The 20,874-nt window shown below is 33.3% G+C and overlaps 1 protein-coding gene and 1 long non-coding RNA gene across 2 annotated transcripts; one reads left to right on the top strand and one right to left on the bottom strand.

The window, feature by feature from the left end:
• Window positions 1–1,135: 1,135 nt before the first annotated feature.
• Window positions 1,136–13,184, bottom strand: LOC134228402 (uncharacterized). The gene is made up of 6 exons (XM_062710050.1): window positions 13,039–13,184; window positions 8,280–8,538; window positions 7,221–7,334; window positions 5,775–5,829; window positions 2,059–2,121; window positions 1,136–1,901 (listed from the first exon to the last, which is right to left on the bottom strand). The coding sequence occupies exons 2-6, from the start codon at window positions 8,503–8,505 to the stop codon at window positions 1,844–1,846; spliced, it is 516 nt and encodes a 171-aa protein (XP_062566034.1). The 5' UTR covers window positions 8,506–8,538; window positions 13,039–13,184; the 3' UTR covers window positions 1,136–1,843.
• Window positions 13,185–14,603: 1,419 nt separating this feature from the next.
• On the top strand, window positions 14,604–19,349 carry LOC134228403 (uncharacterized). Its single transcript, XR_009983993.1, has 3 exons — window positions 14,604–14,773; window positions 14,910–14,999; window positions 19,212–19,349. It is a non-coding gene; the product is annotated as an uncharacterized LOC134228403 (long non-coding RNA).
• Window positions 19,350–20,874: the final 1,525 nt, after the last annotated feature.

Here is a 20,874-nt window from a genome sequence, read left to right as displayed (position 1 = left end):
ATATGCTAAAAATAGCTTTTTCAAACTTTTGGCATAACTTTTTAACCATAGGAGATAGAGACATCATATTTGTAATTCATATTCCACTAATTAAGTGCTTTCAAATGACAACAAGGACAATGATTGTGTGACCTTCATTGTGACCTATATGCTAAAAATTGCTTTTTCGAACTTTGTTGCCACCAGGCGCATAGTGTTTCACAAATACATCTTGTTTAAAGTGATTTTGATATCAGATGTGAAAGAATACATGTACCACTAGATGAATATGACACTTGCAGTTTAATATAAATATCAAACTCACAACTTTAACATTAACTGCACAATACTTTGAAATTTCACTAAGAAAATACCACTCTACATTTTGATTCAATTCTTACAAGATTTCAAACAGCACAAAATCAAAACTAACTTTGACAATTTGATAAAATGTTTTCACAAGACTTTATCATACACAAAAGTAATAAAAGCAATTAAATGTTGGTAACATGTACATTGACATTAAATTCAATTTGTGTGGAAAATTAACCCAAGAATGTTGCCTTCATTTGAGGATTTTCCAAATTTCCACTTGTCACAATCACCCTGCAAAGGCCTGCACTCGGATGTCTTATATCAAAATTGTTTTTAAAAAAGCCAGTAAAATGTCAGATATTTCCGACCAAATACAAGAGTTCCACCAGTTGAGCTATCTGTCCTATCATTGGTCTAATGGTGAACAAATCAATTTCTTACCACCACTTTCTCCCTCCTTAAATGTATTCGTGTACAAACCATCATAGGTTAATCCAGCTGACAGGTCTTACATCTGCAATCTTTATCCCTGTTGGTATTCTGCTGAGCTAGATATATGGACTGACGCTCGATTCTGTGAGCGTCAGTCCAAATATCTAGATCAGCAGAATACCAACAGGGATTACTGCAACCTCAACAACATGGCACTGAAACCCTGACCCTTAAACTCTACAATTGAGCTTTCAGAAAACCTGAAAACTATTATATGGCAAAACCCTTAGGAGAAAAAAAATTACCTCAGAATTATGAACCCAGCTCTCAATGAAATGAACGGTGATGCCCTTGTTGTCTAAATGGTTAGTAAACACATCGACACAAAATGAAATAAGAGACTGGCGTGTCATTAAACAGTTTATTAAAAGTACCGTACCTGTTCTGCAGTACTATGTATCATATTAATAATTAAAATAAGATCTACAAGATCCAAACAACTAATTATTTTTAGTTTTTTACATATCCAGTACCTGATACTTTCAGTTTACAAAATTTTCTGAATTTGAAATTTAAATGCCTAGGTATATTTCTAGAATATTTTGTACATATTTTTCTTAATAATGTACATATACATGTAATAATTTAAATTGTTGATGGTCTTTGTTTATTAGTCTTTCTCCAAAACCAACATAAGTTATCCATATTGTTGAATTATTCATAATTAAAAATGTAACATTCAGGATTTAACAATATATAAAATTGAATGGCTTTAAATATTGACAAATATGCAATCTATTGATTTAGCAATTAATGAAATAAAAATTTGAAAAATTAAGTTCATGTGTTAAACTTGGAGTCTGAAGCTGTTACACTGAGACATTTGCAGTCTTAAAATTTTATTTTTAGAAACAATAAAAATGCTCTTCTTATATCCCCCTGAGGGCACTCAATGTGTAGGTACAATTACCAGGTACATCAATACAAATAACCAAACATAATAAGTACATGTACCTGTCGACTTTGATGAGGTAGTGAAAAATTGCTGCTATGAAATACTTAACGATATTAATTTTTTTTCTCCATCATCTTTCACTAGCTCTTGTTTCTCTGTGAATCACTGGTTGATAAAATGTTGCAAGAAAATATATGAAAACATTGGGAGGAGCATCTCCCTGAAATTAATCAAACAACATGCTTAAAGGCAACTTTCTTCCACATTTAACAGAACTTAATATTAGTCTGAGTTTAAATACTATTAATAAATGCACAACCTGATTTTTAATCATATCAGTAAATGTTTGACTAAAAAATATGTATTATTACACCAACCTGTGCTGGTTATTTGTTGAACAGACTCCCGTCCCTCCAGAAGTACCATAATACCATTTTATGCTGAAATATTTAGTTAATTAATCACAGCAATGTACACAAATTAATTTATGAAATGATTTCTGTTGTGATATTTAATCACAGCAATGTATTCATATTACTTTGTGGAATGATTTCTTTTGTGATTTTTAATTCAATTAATAACTTTTATGTGCTATTCCTTTTTCTGTGCATGGTTTTTAGCTCACCTGAGCCAAAGGCTCAAGTGAGCTTTTCTGATCACATTTTGTCTGGCATCTGTCTGTCTAGCTGTCTGTCTGTCTGTAAACTTTTCACATTTTTGACTTCATCTCAAGAACAACTGGGCCAATTTTAACCAAAATTGGTACAAAGCATCCTTGAGTGAAGGGAATTCAAGTTTGTTTGAAAGAAGGGCCACATCCTCATTCAAGGGGAGATAATTGGGAATTAGTGAAAATTAGGTGGCATGTTTTAAAAATCTTCTTCTCAAGAACAACTGTGCCAGGAATGATGAAACTTTTGGGGAAGCATCCTCAGGTAGTGTAGATTCAAATTTGTTCAAATCATGACCCCCGGGGGTAGGGTGGGGCCAAAATGCTGAACAAAGTTTTACATACAAATAGGAAAATTCTTTAAAAATCTTCTTCCCAAGAATATGATCATATTTTTTATGAAAGCATCCTCAGGTACTAGTAGTGTAGATTTAAGTTTGTTTAAATCATGACCCCCGGGGGTAGGGCGGGGCCACAATGGCTGATCAAAGTTTTACAAAGAAATATAATGGGAAAATTCTTTAAAAATCTTCTCAAGAATAGCAAAGCAATAATATATGATATTTATATGGAAGCATCCTCAGGTAGTGTGGATTCAAGTTTGTTCAAATCATGACCCCCTGGGTAGGGCGGGGCTAAAATGGCCATTGTGACGTCATAACTGCACTTAAGTGTGGGATATGAAAATGATATCACATGAGCTATATCCATGGGATAAATGGGTAAACATGGGATAAATTAAAATTACATCCATCTAACAATTAAACTGTTGGCCTGCCAGTCAAACATAAAAAAATGTTAGGCTGCAACATCTACGTCACAAGTACATTGTAACTAGAAAACTGACCAGTCAGCAAGGGCCCTGCCATGGGGTAGAATTATAAGGGGGCAGCTTACAGAATGATTAAAAAATGTACGAAAAATAAGCAACAGCAACAGTTACTGTATTCTTAAAATTTTAAGATAATTCCTGAATATTCAAAAACCTGTAAATTATATCATTGTATTTACATTAGGCAATAAAGAACAACTTAACATTGAGTGTATATTTAATCAATAATGAAGCTTATGTCATATAAAATGCCAGCCTTCAATGAATGCAAATATCATGAAGGCTTGACCTTAACTTCAAAACAAACAGCAGTTGCAGAAAAAAGTTTTCATTAATCTTAAAGTAATATACGCTATAACGTGCGCCATTTTAAAATACGGCTGGAAATTTATATATTTTGTTTACCAATAAAAGTTACGAAAATGCTGTTAATTACACCATGTCAATAAAATTCGTTATAAAGTTATCAAATTATAATCATTTATTATCCTGCAAGGAGAATAATGTCTATTTTTAAGTAAATCCACCACGTGACGCCGTCGCTACTTTTAGATTGATAAACAAACACGGCGTCAAGAAAACGAGGTAAGCCCTTTGAGATACAACTCACTTTTGACATCGGTGGCATGTTACTATTAATATACAAGATACAAGATTTTATTAATCCAATTTGGGCCCCCGGAGGAGCAAAAAGATTTACAAATAGAAGGAGGAGGATCCAAATGATAGAACAAGCATGATGATGATATTACAAATAAAGAGCAATTGTTAAAAAAAAAAAACAAATACGCAAAAAAAAGTATATGAGATATACTGAATATACATACATGTATTGTATTGTAAGTTACATACAAATATATAATTTATACATATATATAGTTAAAGGCAAGAAACTGGGAAAGAGGTATATAATTTTTTATGCTTATCACAATATCTTCAATTAAGGTAAATTACTAAGGAATCCAGCAAGTGATCTAAGGATGTCTGGGTCTTCATTAGTCATGAGCCAATAAAATTGATTATCATAAGATAGAGACTGAAAATTTTTACATTTAATTTTACAAATATTTATGAGTTCAAGTCTTTGTACATTAAGATGAGGACATACAAGGAGAAAATGAATTTCATCCTGAATCTCGTTGTGATGACAAAGTGAACAAATTCGTTCCTCTCTAGGTATTTTTTGGTAACGTCCAATTTCAATTTTAAGCCTGTGAGCCGATATTCTTAACTTTGTTAAAACTGATCTATGTTGATTGTTTGTAAGAATATCTAGATAAGGTTCAAAACAAAATTTAGTCTTTATGCTGGTAAAGGTAGACAATTTGCCATCTTTATGTAAATTCCTGTCTTTTTCCCATTTTAATTTATAGAAATTCAGTAATATTCTTTTCAAATTGATTTTAAATTGTGGGGTTGACATACCTAGGAAATCACTAATTTTAATATCAATATGGTTAAGTAAGTTAATATAACTTAACTTTAAATGTAATCAGTATCAACCATCTATACCCTGTTATGACGCATATTAACCTTTTATTAATAATCGTTGTCAAAATGCAACGTGCCTCGTTGTCTATAATTTCCCGTGGACATATGTGTCTATATTTAGACCTACTGTTTACGCACTTCCTTTATCAATATTCATGAAAAGACTGAATTCTTGATTGCAGATATTGCTTTATTGTTCTGTTATTACAAACGAGTTTTATAGTTAAATTTTGTGGAAATATTATTTTTTCATTACACTTTATGTGTTTCAAATCATTTAATCATTTTGTTTCACATACAAATTCGGCATCCATACGGCGTATATTACTTTAAGGTGACAGATAAAGATATATGCCTAATAAATTTTCTGCAGAAGGCTAGATAATCAATCACAAGGGATTAATTGTACCTCTCTCATCATTTTCTTCTAAAGTTACTTTTTCAGTAATGATGATAAAATGGGGTTTTTATACAACTTTCTTAAAAATTAATAATATTCTTGAATTTACATAAATTTAAGGGGAAAAAAGTAAAAATAAAAAATATATCTTCTTTAATCTATTTCTTGTTTTTAGAATTCAATGAAATCATAACTATTTTACCAAAAATAAAGTGTAAACATTGATATTTAGATCCACATTTCAGAGTGTTCATAGCTTTCCAAATTCACTTAACTTCAAAACAAACTTCCTTTGCAGACAGACTAGATGATAATTTATCTCAATGTGTCAGATGAAGATAATGCTTTGGAATTTTCTTCAAGAGGAAAGCTAATTAATCCCAAGGGACTAATAGCAGCACTCAGTTTACAATGGGAACATCTTCAGCAGGTATCCCTCTTTGCCAATGCATTCTTATATAAAGTTAAGGAATCTACCCCACCTCCCCAGCTCCAAACCAGGGGACATAGAGAAACAAACTTAGCAAATTGGGCAACCACAAAAAAAAAGCTATTAGGAAAAGACAGAAAATTTGTGGACGGAAGAATGACAGACAGACAGACAGATAGACGGACAGTCAGAGTGATTACTATAGGGCCCTTATTATTCATCATTCAATATCAGCAACACAGAAATAGCTTAAAGTTAAATTAATATTACCCTTTTTCTAAGATTGGTACAGTTGTCATTTCTTTTTTCACATAACAGGCAGCATCTGCCATAGGAAAAATTAAAAAAAAACCTCAAATTTTTGCCATCTTAATAATCAAAGAGAAATTAAAATAAAACTGTAACAACTCTAAAGCATTGCACTTAGAGAAAATATCTAGTAGGGGTAAGGAGTGTAAGAAAAGGACTATGTTATGTTTTGATATACTGTATAAGTGGAAATTTTAGCGAGACGCAAATTTAGCGATTTGTCCTTAAAAACTGGTAATTTATTTTTAGCGAGATATTTAAAATGCACATTAAAGAAGCTTTTACAAATAAAACGCAATCAATTTTTAGCGATATTCAATTTTAGTGATCTCCGCACCCTCGCAAATAATGCAAAATTAAATCCTCGCTTAAAATTCTATTTATACAGTATTATATTTTGAATGGGACTGTATCACTAAACTTATCACAATATTTTCATGTTCATATTTTTTATAATCTTTACGTGTCTATTCTTAACTCTACACAAGTTTAACACCATGTAATGATATGAAAGCATAAATTTAAAGTAGCTTATTATTATAAGAACACAATAACAAGCTAGAGGCCCTTGTATGGCAAGCCCTTTTACTATTTATTCGGAAAATAAATTTTATCTTCAAATTACAGAGAAATCTCTCATTTTAGAGAGATATCTCTTAAAAAATGGAGATATCTCCCAACTTAAAGAGATATCTCTTATTTCTAAGAGATATCTCTATAAGAAAGAGATATCTCTTAAAGTTAGAGAGATATCTCTTTCATGAAAAGAGATATCTCTGAACGTTAAAGAGATATCTCTTTAGCTTAGAAAGATATCTCTTTTTGAAAATCTAACTAAGAGAGATATCTCTTTTAAACTTGTTTAAGAGATATCTCTTTTAAACTTGTTAAAGAGATATCTCTCTAACTTTAAGAGATATCTCTCTCGCTGAAAGAGATATCTCTCTAGCTTATAAAGATATCTCTCTTTCAAAAAGAGATATCTCTTTTGTTTGAAGAGATATCTCTATTATTCAAAGAGATATTTTTATAGGTTAAAGAGATATCTCTCTATGATAGAGAGATATCTCTCAAATTGAAAGAAAAAAATATTTTACGAATAAATAGTAAAAGGGCTTGCCATACTTGAGTCACACTGCTCAACTGAGTTACTTTTTTTTCACAATACATGTATACGTATAATTTTATGTGTATTCATGCATACATGAATACATATTTTAAATTGTACGTGTCATTTAATTAAAGTAATTTTAATAAAGAACCGTCATATCCTTAACATGTAAAATAATAAAACTAAAAGAAAGATCTATTTTTGGTTACTTGTACTTATCAAAAATATGCTACATTAATGTCTTTAACCATATCATTACACCCCTAAGTTTCTCTAGGAGAAGAAAATAAACTAACATTGGGTATTATCTGAGTTGTATTCCTTGACAGCACAAGATAGATCAGGGGTGGATTTACAGTCTCTCTCATCCACATTTCCACTTCCATAAGTATTGAAGTACGCACATTTGTCTACAAATTTAAATAGGATATACAAATATACTTGAATTGATAAATAAATGAAATCTAAGAATTTAAAACAAGAGGCCCATGGACCACATTGCTCAGATGAGTAACTTCCGAGATGCCGTTTTTTTTACCAGAACTTCCCCCTTTTAATACCTATTGTGGCCAAATACTCCTCTCCCCCTGGGGTAATTATTTTAAAACTTTAGAATCTACACTACCCGAGGATATTTCCACATAAGTTTCAGCTTTTCTGGGCCATTGATTCTTGAGAAGTTTTTTCCTATATATTTAAAAGTAAAACTTGGATTCCCTATTGTGGCCCCGCCTACCCCTGGGGGTTATGACTTTTACAATTTAGAATCTACACTACCCCAGGATGCTTCCACATAAGTTTCAGCTTTTCTGGCCCAATGGTTATCAAGAAGAAGATTTTAATGACCCCTACCTATTTTTGTATTTTCTTAATTATTTGCCCTTGTAAGGGGACTTGAGTCTTCATTTTAACTATTGAAACTCCCCATTACCCAAAATACTTTGTACCAAGTTTGGTTAAAATGCATGGCTCAGTGGTTCGTGAGAAGAAGCTGAAAACGTGAAAAGTTTATAGACGGACAGACAGCTAGACGGACAGTTTGACGACGGACAACAAGTGATCAGAAAAGCTCACTTGAGCTTTCAGTTCAGGTAAGTTAAAAATAAGTAGTAAGAAGTAGGCATACCTTGTATGCCTACTTCTAACAACAGTTGTACTTGTAAATTTATTTTATGGCTGAAATATCTTATTAACAGCATGAAAATTATACATGCACATAGGCAGCAGCATGGATCACTATTTTTCATATAAGAATACTCAGCAAGTTATTAAAGTTGGGAATTAAAAGTGGTACATGTATAAGATATAGGTTGAATATGATGTCCTTGAGACAAAAACATCAAAATCATTTCTACCTTTTGGAATCCACTTCCACTCTCTGCAAACTTCATACTCCTTGGTGTAATCCTCATTCAGAAGACAGTGATATCTCTCATCTTTCCCTGTGCAGGGTAGACGAGTCTGGTAATTAGGCTGTATGACAATCTCCTGACACGTGGTACCATTCACTTCTCTGTACGGCTGGTCTATACCAAACCCTTCATGTAGCACCAGAGGTATCATCCAAAACCAGATTAGCATACTGGTATTTTTCTGTTGTGTAAGGGCTTCCTTCTGTTATAAAGAAAAAAAAGATCTAGCATTAATATATATATATATATTTCCAGAGCAAAAAATGATATAGAAATACATGTAGTTATGTGGTACATTTATTGTAATCGAAAATTCAGTGTTTCTAGCTAATGTTTTTAGCTCACCAGAGCCGAAGGCTCAAGTGAGCTTTTCTGATCACATTTTGTCCGTCTGTCTGTAAATTTTTCACATTTTCGACTTCTTCTCAATAACCGCTGGGCCAATTTCAACCAAACTTGCTACAAAGTATCCTTGGGTAAAGGGGATTCAAGTTTGTTCAAATGAAGGACCACGTCCTTTTCCAAGGGGAGATAATTATGAATTAGAGAAAAATTTTAAAAAAAATCTTCTTCTAAAGAACCACTGGGCCAGGAAAGATGAAACTCAAGTGGAATCATCCTCAGGTAGTGTAGATTCAAATTTGTTCAAATCATGACCCCCCGGGGCTAGGGTGGGGCCAAAATACCGACCCAAGTTTTGCATAGGAATATATAGGAAAAATCTTTAAAAATCTTCTTCTCAAGAACCACTGGGCCAGGAAAGATGAAACTCATGTGGAATCATTCTCGGGTAGTGTAAATTTGGTTGTGTACAAATCATGACCCCCGGGGCTAGGGTGGGGCCAAAATGGCCGATCCAAGTTTAACATTGGAAGATATAGGAAAAATCTTTAAAAATCATCTTCTCAAGAACCACTGGTCTAGGAAAGATAAAACTCATGTGGAATCATCCTCGGGTAGTTTAGATTCAAGTTTGTTCAAATCATGACCCCAGGGGCTAGGATGGGGCCAAAATGGCCGACCCACGTTTTACATAGGAATATGTAGGAAAAATCTTTTAAAATCTTCTTCTCAAGAACCACTGGACTAGGAAAGATAAAATTCGTGTGAAATTATCCTCAGGTAGTGTAGATTCAAGTTTGTTCAAATCATGACTCCCGGGGCTAGGATGGGGCCAAAATGGCCGACCCAAGTTTTACATAGGGATATATAAAGATACCTTTTAAAATCTTCTTTTCAAGTACTTCAAAGCCATGATTAATGATATTTATATGGAATCATCCTCAGGTAGTGTAGATTTTAGTATGTTCAAATCATGAACCCCTGGGGGTTCAAAAGTTCATTCAATAATGATAATTTCCATTCCTACGTCGACACGATATATCCTGGTGAGCTTGAGATAAAAGATACCACAGAGTCCGACACTCCTGCTTCATACTTGGATATTTTACTTGAAAAAGACACTAATGGTAATCTAACAACCAAGCTATATGATAAACGTGATGATTTTAACTTTTCTATCGTCAACTTCCCTTACTTATGCAGCAATATACCTTCATTACCTGCATACGGAGTATATATATCTCAGTTGATTCGATACGCAAGAGCATGCTCTACGTATGAACAATTTCTTAAACGAGGTAAATTATTGACAAGCAAGTTGATGAAACAAGAATATCAACAGTTTCGTTTAAAGTCATCATTTCGTAAATTCTATGGTCGATACAATGACCTTGTCAGCAAATACAATTTATCATTGAATGAAATGCTGACTGACGTTTTTCATACCAATTGTTAGTCCATTATTTATACACTGATTTGACGACGGATTTTTTCCGTTATTTCCTGATTATGACAACGAGCACACGGCGGGTGTGACCGGTCGGCAGGGGATGCTCACTCCTCCATGGTACCTGATCCCACCTCTGATGTTTCGGAGGTCCGTGTTTGCCCTGCTCTTATTTTGTATATTGTTTAATGAACGTTGAGATTGAATACTGTTCGTTATTTCCATTTCCTTCTTACATCAGTCACAATCAGTTTTATTTCATAATATTTCCATTTCTAATTTGAACGTGTGATAACTTTGAAATTTAGAGGAGTTTATTCCTTGATAAATCTACCGGAATGTAAATTAGGCAGGTCGATAGGTCATGAGCTAAGGAGGCCTAATATGCGAGCAAATCTTGTGCGCATGTGTCTCAGTCTGTGTCTGACGCTAAGGAGGCCAAATACATTGTATGCATGTAAATCTCATGCGGCTGCCTTTGTGTTTGGCGTCAGTGGGCAAGGACTATTGAAATATTGGCATGGGAGTCCTCATGTAATTTTAATCTAATGTCTACATTTTAATTGTCTAAATCTACAACTAAATTTCACATTGAAATGGAAAATATAGGGAATCACTGTTTAGTTAGTATAGTATGCCAGGGACATCAACGAAAGTGGGAAACATGGGATATTTTATGCATAACGGGCTTCGTCCATTATGCAAATTATCCCATGTTTCCCACTATCGTTGATGCCGTGGCATACAATACTAACTAGACAGTGATTCCTTAAATAAACAAGTCACAGTCAAGGCATTATGATGGAATTCTGAAGCAGATTTTTTTCTAATTGATAATTTTATGTCTTTTGTAGATTAGGTTCTATGTATTTTTAACATACCACAGGCACTTGTTTCTGTAATAAATTTTTGACCCATAGTATAATAATAACACCGTTTAATTATTATACTATGGGTTAAAATTTATTCCCGAAACAAGTGCCTGTGTAACATACACATCTACACATTGTGGTCTAAATACCGGTATGTGCAAAAGTTGAAAAGTGCCGAAATTCCGGGAAACAATAAAAGAATCGAAAATTTCCTAGTAATTACACATCTACAAATTGTGTCCTAAATATCTCTATATTCAAGATATGGCCAAAAATCTAAGTTGAAAAGTGCTGAAATTCCCAGAAAAAAAAGAAATATAAATTTCCTGGTAATATGCACATCTACACATTGTGTCCTAAATATCTGCAAAGTTTGATTGAATTCTGTGCTATGGTTTATGAGAAGTTGCGCTGATAAACTGTTAATATCTCTACATCCATATGGGGCACCGTTTTGGTATTTACTGGCAAAAAGTGATATCACCTATTCGAAAAGGTGATATTACTTATTCGAATAGGTGATATCACTTATTCGAATAGGTGATATCACCTATTCGAAATAAATAGGTGATATCACCTATTCGTGCTGAATAGGTGATATTACCTATTCTAGTAAGTGATATCACCTATTCGAATAGGTGATATCACCTATTCAATTGGAATAGGTGATATCACTTACTTGAATACGTGATATCATCTATTCGAAAAAGTGATATCACCTTTTCGAATAGGTTATATCACCAATTCAAATCAAATAGGTAATATCATCTATTCGAATAGGTGATATCACTTATTCGAAAAGGTGATATCACCTATTCGAATAAGTGATATCATCTTTTCGAATAGGTGATATCACCTTTTCGAATAAGTGATATCACCAATTCAAACCAAATAGGTGATATCAGTTATATCACCTATTCAAAAAGGTGATATCACTTATTAGAATAGGTGATATCACCTATTCAAATAGGTGATATCACTTTTTGGCAGTAAATACCAAAACGGTGCCCCATACATCCATGGTATGGCCAAAAATCTAAGTTGAAAAGTGCCAAAATTCCTGAAAAAAAAACGAATCTGAATACAAATAGAACGTTTTTCAAACATGCCACCAAATTTTTACTATTTCTTAATTATCTCCCTTTGAAAGAGGGAGGGCCCTTCATTTGAACAAACCTGAATCCCCTTCACCCAAGGATGCTATATGGAAAGTTTGGTTGAAATTGGCCCAGTGGTTCTTGAGAAGAAGTCGAAAATGTTAAAAGTTTACAGACAGATGGATGGACAGATGCACAACAGACAAAATGAGATCAGAAAAGCTCACTTGACCTTTCAGCTCAGTTGAGCTAAAAAGGTAATTTAATCAATGTCAAGGTCACAGAGTTCAAAACTGTCAAATTCTGAAGGTATCTGTTATGACAAATTCAAATAAAAAAAAGATAAATCTTTCAATGGAGGAGCATAAGAGGTCAGGATACTTAGCTCAAAGGTTCATTTAAAACTAGGATTTGGTCATGATTTTATGACATAATTATTTGGACAATGTCAGCATCTTATGATTTAGAAATAAATGAACATTAAAAAATCGGAGCATGAAATTTTACATTGGACTGTGGATGGTCATATTTTTTACTCTGTGACTAGATGGGTGTCAACTTTTAGCAATTAAATTACTCTTTGGCGAGAAACAGGCATTGAAATTTAAGGATGCATGATTTTCATCAATAGTTTTAGAAAGGTAATACAAATTATTTTAAAGGTAATACAGATCATTTTAACATACATATTTTTATAATTTCCCCACAAATAGGTATAAGTTCTGCTAGGACAGTTCTAGCTTTATAATTTTGTTAAATACAATGTACTATGATGCCCATCTTTTAAAAAAAACTATGTAACGGTATTTTGGTATTAAATTATGTATGTGATGTAAACATACTCAATATCATCACTTTATCACAAACCCTTGGGTAATTAAGAGATAAAACCTCTCTCTTCACTAGCGATACAAATGTAAAACATATTTCAAGACACAACCTACCCTTACTCTCTAGAGATGCATCCAGGAAATTTCTTCCTGTTTCTAATACACCCCTACTTATGTGTTCGGAACCTTTTATTTTTCGTTGTTCTGCACATTATAAACCTCGATGAGTTCAGAGTAGCTCTGGCAGTGGCTCTGGCGAGAGCTAGCGATACTTTAGCGAGATAGGTAAATTATTCACGGAAGTGTGGCACGGAAGTTACTAGCACGTGGAGACATGATAAACAGAAAAGTTATGTTGCGTTTTAGTTTTCACCACCCTATCATATAATTCTGTCGAAATGTACTTCAATCGATCTTTCTTGAATCCATTCAAGTTTACATTACTTTAAGTATTCTCTGTGATCCAATTTTCTGCTGTCAAGAATTAAAATTTCTTTTTGGACAAATATTTTGCATGGGAATCGGGACTATATTTTTTGGCTTCAGATTAGCAAATGATTGATTGATAGTATACTGTTTAACGTCCCTCTCCAGAATATTTCACTGATATAGAGACGTCACCATTGCCGGTGAAGGGCTGCAAATTTAGGCCTATGCTCGGCACTTACGGCCACACCTGCTGTGACACGGGGCCTCGGTTTATACGGTCTCATCCGAAGGACCGCCCCATTTAGTCGCCTTTTACGACAAGCAAGGGGTACTGAGGACCTACTGAGATCTGACCCGGATCCCCACGGGGCGATTAGCAAATGAGGCACCAATGTGACGTTAACTGACTCCAGATGAATGAGAATTGCATTATGGATTACTACTGTATACGAATACTACAGGAATTTAACGCTTGATAAATTCCTTTACTGTACTATCGGTGAATACAATTGCCAGGTAGATTCGATGGCCGACACACATGTATGTAAAAAATGTTTTGTCCATTTAAATGCATACAAGAAGCTGTTCGTTTTCCTTACCCTTGAAGTGCTGGTGTTCTGAACTTGACACGAACTACGTATACATTTTATTAAACTAATTACAAATTAAAAACGCCCATGATATTTTCATAGTTTCTAATGTTTGCATTTTGTTCATAAGAACATTTTTTTGACATGATCATACTCGTAGATTGACCTGAACCACGTGTTCGAAGTAACATGTAAACATGTATATTTGGCGTAAACGTATTCAATCAACAATTGGTCAGTTGCTCGTGGTAAGATCCTCTGTGCGCATTAATAGCAACAGCCATATTAAGCAAACAAATGTTTGTCAGTGTAGATGATATTACAGATATTTTTACCAGCGTATCGGTCGCTAGTGTTCTGTAATTTTTTGCAGTTATAAACTATAAATGTATTAATTGTTATTTACCCCCCCCCCTTTAAGTCACCTATTTCTGTTGAATATCATGAAAGTCTTTCAGAAAGGTGTGGAAACACATTTTTCACAGGACATGTTTTCAAAAGAAACAGACTATAGCAATTTCCTGTTTACTGCTAATTTTATTTATAAAACCCGATCTACCCTATAACCTTTGAATAGGTAAACCTAAACCACGTGTCTTTAATTTAAATCACAATAACATTAGTAAGGGTGTAATATCAGAATATATTGTGGGTTTTTTATACAAGGAAGTAGCGGTACATGATATGTATCAGAGATTATAATAGTTTGTGTTTTTTATTTGCTATAGAAGCAAGCAGGAATATTTAGATTAACTTGTCAAGGATCTGTGTGCTTATTATAGCTACAATGAATCCCTAATGGAGAAACTACTGTAGCTTTTCCTCATGAGGTAAAATAAAATTTTAAAGGAAGTAAGGGTCGATCAAATGTATTGAACATGTCATAGAGTTGAAATCAATACAAAATTTCTTTTTAATTAAATCTGGATTAAAATAAAGGCAGAAATTATCATTGATTTGTTGCAGATATCAGAATTTTTGGAAGCCAATGAAGTACAAAGACCGGTGACAATTCGTACAAATACACTGAAAAACAGGAGACGGGACCTAGCACAGGTATTCGTATAACTAAGGTTTGTATTGAATTTAACAGTAATGAATATACAGCAAAACTTGTTTAGGACGAACACGGATATAGCGAATTCACGGATATAGCGAAGTTATCTTAGATCCCCAGCTATATAAATTGAACAAATTCCTTATACGGATATAACGAATTACAGATATAGTGAAGTAATTTTATTGGTCCCCGTGACTTCGTTTTAACCGAGTTTTACTGTATACTGTAGTCGCTTCAAATTATATTTAATTTTTGTTTTTAAGGTCTCCTGAGTAAACTCAGGTGACCTATTGCTATCTGTTTTCGTCCGTCGTCGTGCGTCGTGCGTTAACATTTCAACATTTTCAGCTTCTTCTCTGCAACCACTGAACCAATTTCAACCAAATTTGGCACAAGGCATTTATGGGTGAAGGGGAACAAAAATTGTGAATTACATGATCCCTGCCCCCCTGGGGCCTGAGGGGTGGGGCCAAAACCACTAAAATTAATGCAATCTTTAAAAATCTTCTTCTTTACTCCTGGACATCAAGCAGTCAAACTGTTTGCATGATTGTAACAAGCAATGAGTCCTCTACCAAAATTGGGAAATTCATGGCCCTGGGGTCAGGGGTTCTAGTGCTAGGGCGGGGCTAAATAAGTAGGTAGTGAAATGCATTATTTCTTTGAAAATCTTCTCTACTCCTGGGTATTAAATAAACCAACTAAGTACATAGTTATGATGAGCAAGAGTGCCTCTACCAAAATTGTGAATTTTATGGCCCCAGGGTCAGGGGTTCTAGTGTTAGGGCGGGGCTCTATTGATAATATAGTGAAAATACATGAATTCTTTGAAAATTTTCTTCTCTGCTCATGGGTATTAAATAAACTAACTAAGTACATAGTTATGATGAGCAAGAGTGCCTCTACCAAAATTGTGAATTTTATGGCCCCAGGGTCAGGGGTTCTTGTGTTATAGGGTGTGGATCTAATGATTATGTAGTGAAATGCATGATCTCTTTGAACAGGTCTGGACGATTTCTAAATAAGGAAGTCAAGAACGATAACCGTAAATTGCTATTAATACACGGAATAAACAAGGCGCTAATCCTTCTGACCAATCAGATAACAGCATTTAGACAAACCCATGAGAGAATAAATAAAACACGTGGTTTTTAAGTTTTTTGCTCAAAAGATTTTTTTAGAACAAACTTTTTGTAAACTTTATGCGCATTTGGGAATAATATAATATTTATGACAATTCTACCGTGAACAAACACGACTTGAAAGCTTGGAATACGTTTTAAGTGGGATAAAAAAATCTGTCTATAGGAGTTAGCAATCCCAAAAGTTTACTTACATTAAAAAATTGATATGAATACGGTAAATTTTCAGTTTTTAGAGCCTGACATAAAAAAACTTATCGAAAAGATAACAGTCTTTATTATTTTTTGAGTGTTTATTACAGAATAATAGTAGTCAATGCAGTTTCTGATATGCGAGGTAAGATATTGGGATAAAACGCATTCATGTATAATTACAGGATTCTCTTTTCTCCACGTTTAACGCCTTTACTTAATATGCCCATTTAAAGTATGCTTAGCTAAGTATTCGGCGCTCATGAAACCCGTGATAATGCAAATCTATATGTGTATACTCCATACGATAAACCATTGTGTGAGTTGATCTATACATATGGAATTTAAGCATTATCGATGAAAATCGGACGGCTAAGCAAAATTATATTTACCATCATATAATATATTCTGGTAAATGTTATAATTGAACTTGATAAAAACTTGCTGGTGCGATCTATACCTCTGTAAACGATTGCATTTTATCGTGCATTATTTTTTTTTCTTTACAGAGATAAAAATGTCAAGGTTGTTCACGGTAAAAAAAATGGGGGAATACTTTATTCTTCAAAAGTTATCATCTTACTTCTACAGATTTTTTGTTTAAAAAATCTTTTTGAGGAAAAAAAACAAAAGCACGTGTTATCTTTTTGTTCTTTTAAAATATGTTTTGGGGTGTGTAAAAATGCTGTTGTCTGATTGGACAGAAAAATAATTACGTGTACTTGATGTACATTTATAGCAACTATCGGTTATGGTTCTTGACTTCCATATTTAGAAATCGTCCAGACCTGTTGAACATCTTATCCTTTGCTCCCGGTTAATATGCTAATGATCTAATTACATATCAAAGGCCAGGATATATTTTATTTTAAGTTTTAAAAACCCTTGCTCAAGGTTTTGAATTTTCAGAAAAAAATATTCAGAAAAAAATATTTTTTTCTTTCCGATGTCAAATTTGAGTCGGGATCGAGATTTCAAATTTACGAACTCGCACTTCCGGTTTTACGATGAAACGGTGGGTAAATAAAGCTAGATCTGAGAGCCTGGTTTAGTGTAAAATTCATCGATAAGAGTGCCATTCAAAACGTTTCACCCGTTCAAAGGACAAATAAAATGCTGACGACTTTGTTGCACAATGACATGCTGGTGAGATAATTATGTATTCGTTTCAAAAGTAACTGTCTGTAAATTATTTTCCTCCCCCAGGTTTTAAACTGCCCGTGGTAGCTATTGCATATTGCCATCGACATTGTTTAGGTCTCTGTTATAGCTTACAGTCTAAGCATCATTCTTCAGAAAAGGGTTGCTTACGCATCAGATGTAATGAATAAAACTATTTGTTGAAGTTAAGTTAATTTGAGGAAGAAATAAACAATAACCTGAAGAAATAAAAAAAAATTCAACTATTAAAAGGCAAGAATATACAAATATATACAGGCATGTAGTATCATTTGTATCAGCCAGAAAAATTAGTTTACACTTATATGAAAAAAATGTTCACCGTACTCCCCAATACTCCCTGTCTGTTTTATGATACGAATTATAATTTTAGGCAACAAGTAAATTTTAGAACAATGTCTACACATTCACCTAACACATAATAAAAAAATGAAGATATATTGAAAGACTTTTAAAGAATTGATTTTTTAAAATATATTTTGATCAACATCACAAAATTTATATACTCAATTCTCATTATATCGCGGGTTTCATTGTATAGCGGTATATCGCAAAAATGTTGATACATAGTCTATTTTCTTTTTGTTGATAGACATTATGAATGTTGTTTGAATGTTTATTATTTTCGGTGATTAAGAAGTATGGAACATCCTGTTGAAAAAAATAAAACGAAATTTTCTGATTTCCTGTCTCCTTTAAATTATATTTAGACCATTAGAATTATAATCTCGTAAAAATCATAATAAATTTCATATTTTAAAAGTCTTTAGAATATACAATTGTTCACTTTTTCATGTAGAATTACATCGTAAATTCAAAAATAAAAATTGAAGTCTGTATCATTTACAAGTTTCCATGTATTTCCATACTGCGATACAATGAGACTCTCCGATTTAGGAGGTAAATAAGACTTCCTGTTTTAAAAATAGACCACAAATTAAACGATGCAAGCTCGGAAAATAATTGTACACTAAAAAGTTAGGCCAAAGTTAGAATTACAATTATCATTTGATGTAAGTTAAAACAAAAATTAGAAATTACACTTTTTATTCAAAAGAATTTAGTACCGCGATATAATGAGACACCTGTATATAACTGGGCCAAACTGGCAGATGATGAAATAAGCGATTAAATGTTCTACTTTCCTATTTGTAAGCATTATGTGTCCAGTGGTAAGGAGCCTATTAGGATAGCATAAAAAAAGAATGTACAAATGTTAATAATTGATTTATCAAAAAAAAAAAATTATTTCCTTCTCCTTTTGGACTTTTTTATTCTCAAGTTAATACAATGTTACTAAATTTAAACATAAAAAAAATACTGGCCTTATAATGAAGAAAGGGGCCTCTTTCTAAATAGATAATTTCAGGACAACTGGGTCAGGGCTACCAGGGGGGTACTTTGACTAAAAATAAATTAATGCTTTGAAATCTGCCCTTTGATAAGTAATGGTGCCTCTTTCAAAATTTGTGAATTTCATGACTTTTGGATTAAAACCCGAACCAAATACAATCGCTGGAAAGTTGTTACATGATACTCAGGTAACCCGTATGGCCCGTGGGCCTCTTGTTTTTTTCCTAATCTTTTCCAAGTATGGTTTCTGTTGATAAATTAGATTTCAGGAAATATTTCCAGTTAATTAATAAATGACTAGAATTTTTAGAGTTTAAGAAACTTCAACTGATTTTATTACAGGCGAGGAAGAGAAAACTCGGGTTGCAGCTGAGATGGCAGAGTCTGTGAACATTTCTGATGAGGGCAAGAAAGAAAAGGAGGGAGAGAGGGACAGCAAAGCAGCTGAAGACAAGAAGGAAGGGTCACCAGTCAAAAAAGAGAACCAGAAAAAGGGAGCTAATAAATATAACAAAAAAGACAATGGAAAAAAAACATTCAAACCTGGCAAATTCAAAAAATTTAAAAGTGGTGATGGAAAATCAAAGCAAATGAAGCAAAAGAAGAAAGCGAAGACAAAAAAAATGAATCTGAAGTTAATGACAGTACAGTGAAAATTTGGAAAATGTTCAGTTATGTTGTTATCAGTTATGGGAGGTATGATAGTGTACGTGCTCTAGCATTTAAAAGAGATTTTAACTTGAAATGTATTCATCTCATATACAGACAAGTCTTTCTGTATAAATATGAGTAACATTCATGCATCACTATTGAAAATAATCTTCTAATATGATGATCATAAAGTAATTATACATTTAGGGTATAAAGATTTCTTGCAAGAATCAATGAATAAATGGTATATTTCAAATATCCTGACTGGCTGAGACCTGTTTGAAAAAATTAAGTGGCAGTGTGAAGTGCCCAATAGTTATGAAGAGAAGAGGTGAATTGTCTATTTTAAGAGGATGTTCTAAATTTATTTTCATTAATTGGCCAATAACAAGTTTAGAAGCAAATTCTAATCATTTGAACTGGTGATTTATCGCCTCCTTTTGCTTATTAAAAGCTCTGGTAGTCACTACCTAGGTTTTACTTCTAAAGTTAGATGTTGTGCAGCATAAGAGATAAGTCCTAAATATCTGGCATTTGCCAAGGATTTTTATGCACCTGATAGATTGGGGGCATATAGTGTTTTTGTCCTGTTTGTCTGTCTGTTGTCAACTTTAAACTTTGCCATCATTTTTGAACCATGAGAGATAGACTTTATATTTGTTATGCGTACTCCACTAACTAAGCACTTTCATCTGACAGCAAGGTCAATGACCTTGTGACCTTGACTGTGACCTATATGCTAAAATAGCTTTTTCGAACTTTTGCCATAACTTTTGAACCATAGGAGATAGAGACATCATATTTCTTATTCATACTCCACTAATTAAATGCTTTCAAATGACACCAAATACCATGATTGTGTGACTTTCACTGTGACTTATAATTATGCTAAAAATTGCTTTTTTGAAATTTGTTTCCGCCGGGTGCATAGTGTTTCACAAACACATCTTGTTTCAAGTGATTTTGATATTAGATGTGCAAGAATACATATACCACCAGATGAATATGATACTTGCAGTTAAATTTAAATATTAAAGTCACAACTTTAATATCAACTGCACAATGCTTTGACATTTCACTAAAAAAATACCACTCTACATTTTGATTCCATTCTTACAAGATTTGAAACAGCACAAAATCAAAACTAACTTCAACAATTTGATAAAATGTTTTCACAAGGATTTATAATACACAAAAACAAGAGGCCCAGGGGCCACAGCGCTCACCTGAGCACACAGGCTAGGAAAAAGCAATTATTATCAGATCAGAAATGAAAGTTTCCGGAGTTTTTTTTTGGGGGGGCCTTAAATCTTAACTCCCTAGGGGGTCATGATTTGAACAAACTAGAATCAAC

Source organism: Saccostrea cucullata, unplaced genomic scaffold (assembly GCF_032062105.1).
Source record: "Saccostrea cucullata isolate Sc308-1 unplaced genomic scaffold, CSIRO_AGI_Scuc_v1 ctg14821, whole genome shotgun sequence".
NCBI classification, from domain to species: Eukaryota; Metazoa; Mollusca; class Bivalvia; order Ostreida; family Ostreidae; genus Saccostrea; species Saccostrea cuccullata.
Note: the sequence above shows the minus strand (reverse complement) of the source record. Positions and strands in the feature narration are given on the sequence as shown.

Coding starts and splice junctions, on each gene's coding strand:
- LOC134228402 (XM_062710050.1), bottom strand. CDS start 8,505: ATGCTAATCTGGTTTTGGATGATACCTCTGGTGCTACATGAAGGGTTT. Junction 5,830..7,220: donor CAACTCAGATAATACCCAAT/GTTAGTTTATTT, acceptor TTCCTATGGCAG/ATGCTGCCTGTTATGTGAAA. Junction 2,122..5,774: donor GTACCAATCTTAGAAAAAGG/GTAATATTAATT, acceptor TAAATATTTCAG/CATAAAATGGTATTATGGTA.